The 12,182-nt window shown below is 46.0% G+C and overlaps 1 protein-coding gene across 2 annotated transcripts in view; it reads right to left on the bottom strand.

Moving 5' to 3' along the window:
* The window catches only part of KLHL6 (kelch like family member 6), a 373,289-nt gene that overhangs the window by 105,279 nt on the left and 255,828 nt on the right, over positions 1-12,182 (bottom strand). For both annotated transcript variants that reach the window (XM_029616586.1, XM_029616584.1), the window contains exon 5: positions 4,182-4,384. In XM_029616586.1, coding sequence (XP_029472446.1) covers positions 4,182-4,384 — 203 coding nt within the window. The remainder of the gene's footprint in view (positions 1-4,181; positions 4,385-12,182) is intronic.

Genomic DNA, 12,182 nt, shown 5'->3' with positions numbered 1-12,182 from the left:
ATAAACCTTGAGACATTATAGCTTGTTTTCACCTTTTTCAGGTCAAAGAAAAAGTGCTAGCAGCAGCACATAAACAGCAATCCTGGTTATGGGAGTCTAATACTGTTTCTGTGTTTTCGGTTCACTGTCCGCTTATCATAAAAAAGTGTCTGGAATTCAAGGAAATAAACTCGGTATTGTGTAAGGAAGAAATTTGCTACCATTGGCTGTTCCTGATTGGGGTAGCCATAACGATCTGGGGATCGACATCGAAAATCAATCTGTCAGTGAAGCGGCAGCCATTTTGTAGGATGCAGGCATTGTGATTACGACGACATCTTTACCAAATAACCCAGTTCTCCCTGTGCGTAAGGATACATCGCGATGGCAAAGAGTGGGAAAAGGAGGACGGTGACTTTGAAAAACACTCGGGCGATTCTCTCTCTCTAAAGACACTAGAAAAGGATGAACTGTACCAATCAGGCTGTATTTAGAACTTGTTTTTTTTGTGTGTTTTCTCCTTTGGTCTTTCAGTGAGTGGGCCTGCTTTAGGGGCCTCAGCCTTAGATTTCCTAAGTGAGTGTGGCGAGAGTTAACTGATTGTTGTTTTTAAGCTCGAGGAGAGTTTGGTTTTTGTTCTATGTTCTCATCTTTCTCTGCATTTGCAGTACAGCTATGGAGCAATATCAGTTGTTATTATTATAGTGATGTTGTGACATACTGTGTTAAAGACTTATGGCTGTGGGATTCATGTGGGTTGCTTCTATGCTTAATTGGAGGTTGGAAGTCATATACGGTATTAGTATTACTGGAGTGGGACAGTTATCCTAGTAAGATCCCTGTTATCTTTTGGTTTATAAATCATTATGGAAATTTCTCAGGTCCGAAATTCAGGACTCTGGGGCTTCTATTGTGCTATTACAAGAAACACATTTAAAACATTTTGAGCATTTATTAAAATGGACTATATTCTCTTCATATTTCTTTGCTCCAGCCTCTAAATCTGCAAAATACTTGGGGTAGGGATTTTATTTCTTAAAAGTTTTGCTCTATCAAAAAGACGGTGGCTGACCCTTTTGGAAGACAGCTTTTGGTTTGAATTAGCGGGGGAATGATATACCTCAGCACTACTTTTCAAAGATACAGAAATAGGCCAGTTATCTTTGTAGGTGGTGCCTTCACCCAGGGCCTCTGTCTTTCTCCACTGAGACTAAGCTATATTCCTCCTCAGGGGAGCTGCCCTATACCCAGAATGCCTTCTTGAGGAACATACAAATTGGAGGGAGAGGACATGGAAGGGTAAATTGTAGGAGCCTTCATTTTTTTCTCACAGTCACTACTATTTGTTTCCTTGCTACCTCTGCAGTTCTAGCATCCTTGTAGATCAGGTGATCCAGCAGGGTAGGGGGAAGGGTGCAGCCAACCCAGGCTGTCTAAAAATACCTGAAGTCCCTTGCCTAACAAATCTTCTCCATTTTTTTAAGGGGTTAATAAACATGTAGATAAAGGTGAACTAGTAGATGTAGTGTATTTGGATTTTCAGAAGGCGTTTGAAAAGTCCCTCATGAGAGGCTTCTGGGAAAAGTAAAAAGTCATGGAATAGGAGGCAATGTCCTTTCGTGGATTAGATACTGGTTAAAAGACAGGAAACAGAGAGTAGGATTAAATGGTCAATTTTCTCAGTGGAAAAGGGTAAACAGTGGAGTGTCTCAGGGATCTGTACTTGGACCGGTGCTTTTCAATATATATATAAATGATCTGGAAAGGAATACAAGTGAGGTTATCAAATTTGCGGATGATACAAAATTATTCAGAGTAGTTAAATCACAAGCGGATTGTGATACATTACAGGAGAACCTTGCAAGACTGGAAGATTGAGCATCCAAATGGCAGATGAAATTTAATGTGGACAATTGCAAGCTGTTGCACATAGGGAAAAATAACCCTTGCTCTAGTTACACATGTGAGGTTCCATATTAGGAACTACCACCCAGGAAAAAGATCTAGGCATCATAGTGGATAATACTTTAAAATCATTGGCTCAGTGTGCTGCACCAGTCAAAAAAGCAAACAGAATGTTAACAATTATTAGAAAGGGAATGGTTAACAAAACGGAAAATGTCATAATGCCTCTGTATCGCTCCATGGTGAGCCCGCACCTTGAATACTGTGTACAATTCTGGTCGCCGCATTTCAAAAAAGATATAGTTGCAATGGAGAAGGTACAGAGAAGAGCAACCAAAATGATAAAGGGGATGGAACAGCTCCCCTATGAGGAAAGGCTGAAGAGGTTTGGGCTGTTTAGCTTGGAGAAGAAACGGCTGAGGGGGGATATGATAGAGGTCTTTAAGTTCATGAGAGGTCTTGAACGAGTAGATGTGAATCGGTTATTTACACTTTTAGATAATAAAAGGACTAGGGGACATTCTATGAAGTTAGCAAATAGCACATTTAAAACTAATCGGAGAAAATACTTTTTCACTCAACGTACAATTAAGCTCTGGAATTTGTTGCCAGAGGATGTGGTTAGTGCAGTTAGTGTAGCTGGGTTCAAAAAAGGTTTGGATAAGTTCTTGGAGGAGAAGTCCATTAACTGCTACTAATCAAGTTTACTCAGAGAATAGCCACTGCTAATAATTGCATCAGTAGCATGTTATCTTCTTGGTGTTTGGGTAATTGCCAGGTTCTTGTGGCCTGGTTTGGCCTCTGTTGGAAACAGGATGCTGGGCTTGATGGACCCTTGGTCTGACCCAGCATGGCAATTTCTTATGTTCTTATGTTCTCCATGATACCACAATCTAAGCTAGGTAATATATACATTCTCTAATCTTCCTCGGCTTCGCTGGACACATAAAGATGGCAGCACTGCCAAGAATTCTACCTTGTAGGTCCTACACCTCAGTTTGGTTCCTTGCAGGAGCTTTTTCTTTATTCTGCATGACCAAGTTCTGTTGGATTCGTGGACCCTTGGCCGATCGGAACCAGAGGAGGAGTTGCTGTGGATGGTGGCAGCAGTGGCCCCGACCGGGAGGCGGCAAAGACGGGCTCGGAACTGGCCGGAGGAGGGACTCTGGAAGCCCTATGCGACCAAGGGCTTTGGCGAGGAGGGTGGAGATGACGGAGCTGGTCCAGTAGTGGGAAGATCTTCGCCCTGGAAGCCGATCCTCCCCCGAGAGGAGCTCGTAGGAGTTCGGGCCGCTGGGACTTAGGAGATTCACCCTGGAAGCCGGAGTCCCCCCAGGAGGAGCCTGTAGGAACCCGGCCGCTGGGAACTTAGGAGGGCCCGCGGGGGCCGAGTCGGATGAAGCCCCCAAGGTTGAGTGCCGAGAGAGTCGTCGCTTGCCAGTCCAGAGTCAGGGACCAATGGATCACCGTAAGCCAGTCCGAGGTCAGGAGCCAAAGAGTCAACGTAAGCCGGTCCGGGGTCTGAAGCCAGAGGATCACCGCAAGCCAGTCCGGGGTCAGAAGCCAGAGAATCACCGCAAGCCAGTCCGGGGTCAGAAGCCAAGAATCACCGCAAGCCAGTCCGGGGTCAGAAGCCAAGTAGAAGTCAAAGAATACAGGAACGCAGCAACTGGAGACAGGAATACCTGGGAACCTTGTTGCAAGGCGAGGAGCAGATCTCGTAGCAGGGTTTAAATACCCTGAGGGCGTCTGACGTCATCCTGGGGCTGTGCAGCAATTTCCCGCGCTGGCCCCTTTAAGAGCCGGGGGCCTGCCGCGCGCGCGCGTCTAGGGGGCGGAAGCCAACCGCGGGGAACGCCGGCGGAGCTGGAGAGGCTGGAGCGTGGTGCCAGGAGGCCCTGCAGGCCCGAGAGCGGCAGAGTCGCGCCGGGAACGCTGCGGCCGAGGTCCCTGCAGCCCCGGGGGATGGGGGATGGGAAATAGAGGCGAGACCGCGACGGGGTAAGAGCCGATCCCGGGGCCGTCCCGGGATCGCAACAAGTTCTTAGACAAAAATGGTCAAGCAATCAAGTCACTCATTCTCCTTGGATAAATTTCATGTGGTCCTGGAGCTTTATTAATTTTGTATGATCCAGCTATTTCTTTATCTACTCTTAAGAGTATGAAAACCTTCTTGTGACTACAGAAATATAGCATTTATTGGAAATGAACCAAGGGATAGAAGAATGATATTACTGTAATGCTTTATTGAATGAGATTCCCTTTTACAATTAAATCTGAAAGAAATTTTGCAGTACCTCAGTCCAATAGTTATGGAAAGGATCATATGTCTCCACGCTGCTGATTCTCTGCATACCGTTGAAGCCTCCAATCACATAGACTTTGCCACCTAGCACAGCCATTTTGTGTCTCCAACGACCAAAATTTAAGTACTCTATCGGAATCCATTTGTTTATGGAGGAATTATATCTCCAGACCTCTTGCTGTGTTTCTTTCCCACCTATAATATGCAACAAAAGAGGTTATCACAATCAGCCTGTTTCTCCCACCCCTACAAACACAAAACAGCTTCTATCTGGTACATACAAAGATATGCAGTCTCTGATACACATAACACCTTTGTCTCATGCATACACATTCAGTCTGTTTCAATATGTATACACAGCCTCTCTCTCTCTCACACACACACACACACGCACATGTACCTATAAATTCTGTAACTCAAATACATATAACTTCTGCACACACACATATGGAGCCTCTGTCATACTCACATAGTAACATACAGCTCAATATTCAAAGGATCCTAAGCACCTAACTTTCAGAGTTTGGTGCTTGGACTTTTGAATTTAAAAATGTGCAGGCTCTGAGCACCTAAAATCTTAAATCATGAGGCATCCAAATTTAGGTGGGGCTATTTCAGAGCAACAGTAAACACTAAGGGGTAGATTTTTAAAGGTGCGTGCGCGTGTCCATGCGCGCGCACTTCCCGGCCTTGTTAAAAATTGACTTGGCGCGCCCAAGGCCCGGCCACACGCGTTAAAGGCCGGAATTTACACGCGCCGGGCATTTAAAATCTGCCTATAAGCTGGGAGGAGAGTAAGACTGTATCGTCTCAGCTGAGTTTATTTTTTAAGACAGCCAGACAGGCTTCTGAGGCTGGGGGAGTGGTGATCAAAGGGGTGTCCTCAGACATGCCCCAGTCATTTCTTTTAATAATTTATATTTTGTTTTATAATTCACAAGCATATCGTAATACAATACTCACACCTCATAATTCTCTTGCAATGTATAAATTATTATACTACAGAATATGTAACTTCACCCAACCCCAACCCCTCCCCCGACTCTCCACCCAAGATCAGCTTAACTATAGATATAGATAAATACCAAATAGATATACATATATATGCGAGGTAGCTGAACATAGAAATGATAGGTATACTACAATGCTTAAATCCTCATGAGGTATTTTGTCTACCAGGAGCTCAGTCAATCAGTCCGACCCTGTCCTGAAACTTTTCCATTCCTTGTATGGTGCCCAAATTTTCCCAAATTGGGATAACCTCTTATTTTTAATTGCTGTTATTGTTATCGCCGCGGTCGCCGCGTCAGCGACCGGGCTCCTACCTCCTCAGCTGGGTCCGGGGGTCTGCCGCAAACCGCGGGAGCCAGGGCCGGCCTGGCCGCATGGCGGTGACCCTTCCTCATGGAGGACGCCGCCGAGCTCGGGAGATGACTCCGCCCCCGAAGGGGAACGTGCGCGCGCGAGGGGCCGGCTTTTGACGGTCCAGCACCCGGATGTGCTGAACCGCCCCCTGTCTGACGTCAGCACCGGCGGGGGATTTAAGTCGCCTTCACTCCTTCCTACATTGCCTTGCAACGAGGTCACTTAGTGAGTTAGTTGCAGTTCCAGGTGCTCCTGTTCCTGCTTGCCAGTTTCAGCGTTCCTGATCCTGATTCTTGTTTCCTGCTTTTGACCTCGGATGTTCATCGCTTGTGTTTCCAGCTGCCTGCCCCGACCCTCGGACTGCCTTCTCGTTTGTGTTTCCTGCTGCCAGCCACGACTCCGGTTCGTCTTCATTTCTCTTCTGCCTTCACTCCGGTTCCAGGTTTTCTTCTACGCTAGTCTTTCGCCTAAGTCCCAGCGGTCCGGGTCCCTACGGGCTCCTCCTGGGGGGACCTCGGACTTCCAGGATGAAGCCACCTAAGCCCTAGCGACCCGGGCGTCCACAGCTCCTCTGGGGGCGTCACGGGTTTCCAGGCGAAGCTCTATCTACAGGCTGTGCGTATCTGCCTCCCGACCGTTGCTCAACGACGGTCGGCCTAAGGATCCACCTTTGAATCCTAACAGTTATTTTATATAAATCATACAGACGCTCTGTTCTCTCTTGGGTGTCCTTAATCTTAGGCACCTGAGCATCTTTCCATCACCAGGCCATGTTGCCCTTTGCCGCAATACATATGTATCGTACCAGTTGTTGTTCATACATGTCCAGCTGTAGCGTAATTTTAGACTTAAATATTTCCTCAGTCCAATGCATTACCCCTTTCCAAAGTTTGTATGTAAAGGCAACTCTACCACAGATGAAGATAAGTCCCCTTGCTTTGACAGCCTTTCCAGCAGTTATCAGAGTAAGCTGGATTCATTTTGTGCAGCTTCACTGGTGGTAAGAGGACTTTATAGCTATTTTCGACCACCTGAGCTGAGATCAACCTCTTCCCCAACATAACAAATAAAGTTGACCATTGTTCCTTAGAGATTGTTCTGCCCAAATCGGCCTCCCAGGCTTTAGTGAAAGCTAATGTAGGTGATGGGTCCCCATTCTATAACATATATATTTTGTACAAAACCCCTAACACTTGCCCTGCATGTTTGCAAAAAGATTCGAAAAAGGAAACACCTTGTTTAAGCTGTAAACCTAGCTGCGAGTGGGTTACAAAATGATGGAGTTGTAAGTAACCATATTTTGCCTTCGTTGGTAAATTGTATTTATGTGGTAGCGTTTCAAAGCTTATTAACCCCGTGTAGTCCCATACATGCTCCCAACAAAGAATCCCATATGAACGCCATTGTCGAAATAGTAAGTCGTGCAGGCCAGGAATAAATTGGCTATCATGAAACAAGGACGTGCTATAATGATATTCCCTTTTACCCACTAGCAAATGTCCCAAGCCGCTATGGATAGCCTTAAAGTGAGAGGCTGAGCCGCTGGTAATGACTTAGAGAATTTGGGTTGCCATATCAAAAAAGAAAGTGTCAGGGTCCCCACCTCTGCTTGTATGAGAGGGGCCCATGGTTTGGGATTTTCTTGGCGATGCCAATCCACAACCATTCGTAATTGTGCTGCCGCTAGATACCAGGCCAAATTGGGAACTCCCAGACCCCCTCTGTTCTTGGGTAAGAATAAGCAACGCCTAGCAACTCGTGGCCTTTTCCCTCCACCAAATGAACCTCATTAAGTTGGCTTGCCATTTCTTTAAAAATACTACCGGGACTTCCACAGGCAGGGTTTGGAACAGGTAGGTTATAAGAGGTAGCACATTCATTTTGATGGTAGCTATTCTACCTAGCCACGAGATATTATACCTGTTCCATTCCTCTAGATCTTTCGAAATTTTTCTCAGTAATTTTAAATAGATCTTCCTCACTACTAATGTAAACCCCCCATATATTTGATCTTAGATGAGGCCCATCAAAACGTCAGTATATTTTGTAGTTTTTGGGCATCCCTCTTGGAGGTAGTGATGTTTAATAATTCAGACTTGTCCCAATTGATACGGAATCCTGACACCGCACTAAAAGCTTCTACTTCCACCACAGTGTTTGGTAATGAATTTAGAGAGTCTGTTAGGGTAAAGAGAACATCATCAGCAAATAGGGAGAGTTTTGAAGAGAATTTCCCTATGGACATACCCCTGATTGTATACTTCGCCCTAATTTTACAAGCCAAGTGTTCAAGGAAGTTAGCAAACAATAGCGGTGATAAAGGGCATCCCTGATGGACATTTGCACACATCAAATGTCCCAGAATACCTGCCATTGACCTTTATACACACCTGTGGTTTGTTGTGATGTCGAAGGTGGACCCTTGGGCTGAGATGGGGTTGACGCAACCCGTAGGCAGGGACCTATGGGTCCCTACCATCAGCAGGTGGAGTGGGCTGAAGCTAGAGGCCACTGGAGATTCACCTATACCAGCCCTCACTCCCCTCGAGTTGAGCCTTTGGGTGCCAGGGCCGGCAGGACTTAAGTGGGCCTCAGAGTTAGCTAGAGATGGAAGGTGGTTCAGCCCAGAGACAGCAACTGGTAGATGGCGTAGTCCTACTCTGGTCAGGATTCAGAACTGGAACTCGGGCGCCAGAGAAACAATAAGTAGTTGGAGGAGCTTGAGCAAAGGAAGGCCTAAGCCTTGTAAGTCCACATCCAGAGAATAGGCAAGGAGAGGCGTCACTGACAGGCAAGGATCAGAGCCAGTGGCAAGTAGACATTGTGGCAAGCAGTGTAGACTCTGGACACAGGAGAGTCTGTAGCGTAGTCGTTCAAAGCAAGGGTCAGGACACGGAGAAGGCAGGTGTAGTCAATCAAAGCAATGGTCAGAGCGCAGAGAAGGCAGGCATGGTCAATCAAAGCAATGGTCAGGGCATGAAGAAGGCAGGCATGGTCAGGCGTAGCGGAGGTCTGGGGCTGGAGAGAAGCTGAAGAGTAGTCAGGCGTACCGGAGGTCTGGGGCTGGAGAGAAGCTGAAGAATAGTCGGGTGTAGCGGTGGTCAAATCCAAGAGTCAGTCCAACACAAAGACAAACAGGAACAAGAAGAACAGGAACCGGGAACCACAGGAAACAGGAACACCACGAAGACACAGTTTTGGGATCAGCAACGACTACTTGGAATACGAAGAGACATGTTGCAAAGGCAACGCTGAAGAGTCTGACGTCAGCATCCGGGTCTGCGGCCAGGTTCCCGCTGTGGGCCCTTTAAAAGAACTAGAGATGCGTGTGCGCATTCCTAGGAAGGGGCACGGCATGTGCGCATTCCTAGGAAGGGGCACGGCATGTGCGCGTTCCTAGGAAGGGGCACAGCACTGATGGCGGCATCTCTCAACGGGCCTCACAGAGAGGCCCAACAAGCAGGGACATCTTGGCTGGCAACACTGGGTGGTGAGGCAGGACCGGAGGCACTGGAGAGAACCTGAGGTTGGAGCTGGCGGCCCACCGCTGCCAGAGAAGAGGAGCCAGGCCCTGGAGTCCATCTGAGAAGGTGAGAGGGCTGCGCCACAGGGCTGCCGTGGGCGGCGCATGTAACAGTTGTATAGCTGTCTAATCCACTGTTTGAAGAAGACTCCAAACTGCATCTTATCTAAGACTTGAAATAAGAAAGGCCAATGTACAAGATTGAATGCCTTCTCTGCGTCCAAGGTCAGAAAAATAGTTGGGATATTCTGTTGCTTGGCCCACCACATGATGTTCACAATTTTGTGGACATTGTCTGCCGCTGTATGCCCCGAGATAAAACCCGCTTGGTTCGAATGTATGATGGAGGCTATTATGCCATTTAAACGATTCGCTAGAATTTTTGCTAACAATTTCATGTCAATATTAAGTAAAGAGATTGGTCTATACGAACCACATATCATTGGGTCACAGCCTGGTATTGCAAGAATGGCGATCCCTGCCACATTTGAATTGGGTGTATAGTATGAGATGTCCTTAAGGAATTGTACATTCTAGTAAGAGGATTGATTAGCACCCGGCTAATCTTTTGGTAGAAGTATGGGGTAAAACCATCCAAGCCAGATGATTTCCTAATTTTAACGATTTAATGGCTTCTGATACCTCTGTTTCCGTTATTTCATTATCTAGCATGGAACACTGTGTAGCCGATACTTCGGGTAATTTTATCATAGCCAAATAAGCCTCAATACCAGCTTCATTGAGTTCCCCATTATATTTATATAAGTCTGAATAAAACTGCTTGATGCATGGCGCTCCAGATACCCTAAATCAAGGAGTTACACGTTTTTCTCCCAACCACACCGAACTTACTGGTGCTTTGGAGTCCGTTAACATGGTCCCATTGGCGTCTTTAATTTTCACTATATTATTCTGGGTGGCCCTTTTTGTGTGGTTTTTGTGCCAAACGTTTCCCGGCCTTGTTGCCCCCCTCAAAATATTTCTGACGGGAAAACAATATATAATATGCTATGGACTCCAAATCTAAACTTTCTATTTTTGTCTCAGTGCCACCATTTGTTGGTATATAAGCTTTGATTGGGATCGCTTATGTGTAATTTCCAATGAATGGAGTTTATTTAAAAGTTGTTCTTTCTCTTTCTTTTTGCTAGCTTTAATATAAGTGGCCCTTGAAATAAAATGCCCTCTGGACACCGCCTTCAGACAATCCCAAACTATCGGCAGTGACATATCAGGGGGATTATTGAATTCCAGGTATTCAGACAGTAATCCTTCAATACTAGTAACAAATTCACCATCTTCAAGCAGAAAATCATTTAACTTCCAAGTACGCTGGCCATGATCATAATTACTGAGGGATAGAGACCCCCAAACCAGGGCATGATGAGATCAGGTTGATGTTTCAATATCCATTTGCAAGATATTATTGATAATATAATAAAAGTAATTATAATACTTTTATCCACTAGAAAATAATCAATGCATGAGTAAGTCTGGTGTGGTTGGGAGAAAAACGTGTAATTCCTTGATTTAGGGTATCTGGAGCACCATACATCAATTAGATTCCTCTGCTCCATTAAGGATTTTAGGGCGAGTCTGGCTGGTCGGGTCACACTACTGCAATGAGTAGAGTTATCTAGTGCTGGGCTGATTGTTGTATTAAAATCTTCTCACAGAATCAGAGTCCCGTTTGCGTTCTTCAGTATCTCTTCACCAATAAGACTGAAAAAGGATTATTGGTTACTAGTTGGACCATATAAGTTAACCAAGGAATACAGTTTTCTGCCCAGAGTTACTGTTATGTTTAAGCGAAGTTTGGGTAGTCGATGCAGGGGCGTAAGGTGCCATCTTTCTTCCCTACAAAAAGAAGCCTGCACCAGCAGGGGATTTGGAAGGTCTGATAAATCCCTTTTGTAGATTTTCTTGTATGTAGGTAGACATAGCTTTGGTCTCAGCTACTGAAAGAGGGTAGACTCTTCCTTTGGGAGGTTCAGAATTTGGCTTCAGATTTATGGCACAATTAAACTCTCTGTGTGGCGGAAAAACATCAGCTGCATGCTTAGAGAAAACATCCTGAAAAGAGGCGTATTGTGGAGGTAAGCCAGGTAATGATGGAGTGGTAGACATGCAGATGAGCGGTGAAACGTCAGCAAAACACCGCCCATGACAGTCTGGTCCCCACCGGGACAGTTCCAAGGTGGCCCAATTAAATTGTGGCATATGGTCTTGAAGCCATGACAGGCCCAATACCACCAGATGCATGGCTTTTTCCAACACTAGAAAGGAAATTGATTCTGAGTGAAGGGCTCCAGTGTGCAGGCCAGTGGCCTGGGTGGTCAATTAAACTTCTCCAGGAAGTGGTTCTCCATGAATGGATGACAATAGTAGAGGCTTAGCTATTGATGTGGTAGGAATCCTCAAATGCTCGACCAAGCGCTTCAGAATAAAATTACCTCCGGCACCGGGGTCAATGAGAGCGAGATTCTGAAATTTGAGACTTCCGCAAAGCAGAGATACAGGTAAAGATAATGGAGGAGTAGGAGAGGTGAGGCCCAGGAGAAGTCCTCCTGCAGATCCTAGGCCCGTCAGTTTCCTGGACAAATGGGACAAGTTTGGACTGCATGACCCGATTGGCCACAGTACATGCACAACCCCATGTGTTTGCGATAACGTCTCTCCTTAGAGGTTAAATTGCTTCGGCCTAGTTGCATAGGCTCTTCCTCCTCTAGGGGTGCAGACGGTAAGCTGGAAGCAATAGGCACAGGTTTAGGACAGTTAGCCCCCACTGTAGACTTTCGTGGACTCTTAGCCTCTTGAGTACGATCGAGGATACAGCGGTCAATTCTCCCTGCTAGTTCCATCAGGGACTCAAGGGAATCAGGCAAATCTCGAGCCACTAATTCGTCCTTTATGTGAAAGTTGAGACCCTCCATGAATATGACACGTAAGCATCCAGTGTCCCAATGCAGTTCAGATCTAGAGTCTTAAATTCAATAGCAAAGTCTGTAAGTGGCTTGTTACCTTGCTGAAGGTTGAGCAAGGCAGATGTAGCGATGGTCTGGTGAGCCAGGTCATCAAACACAGACTTAAAAAGTTGTAGAAATC

This window comes from Rhinatrema bivittatum, chromosome 9 (assembly GCF_901001135.1).
Source record: "Rhinatrema bivittatum chromosome 9, aRhiBiv1.1, whole genome shotgun sequence".
Taxonomy (NCBI): domain Eukaryota; kingdom Metazoa; phylum Chordata; class Amphibia; order Gymnophiona; family Rhinatrematidae; genus Rhinatrema; species Rhinatrema bivittatum.
Note: the sequence above shows the minus strand (reverse complement) of the source record. Positions and strands in the feature narration are given on the sequence as shown.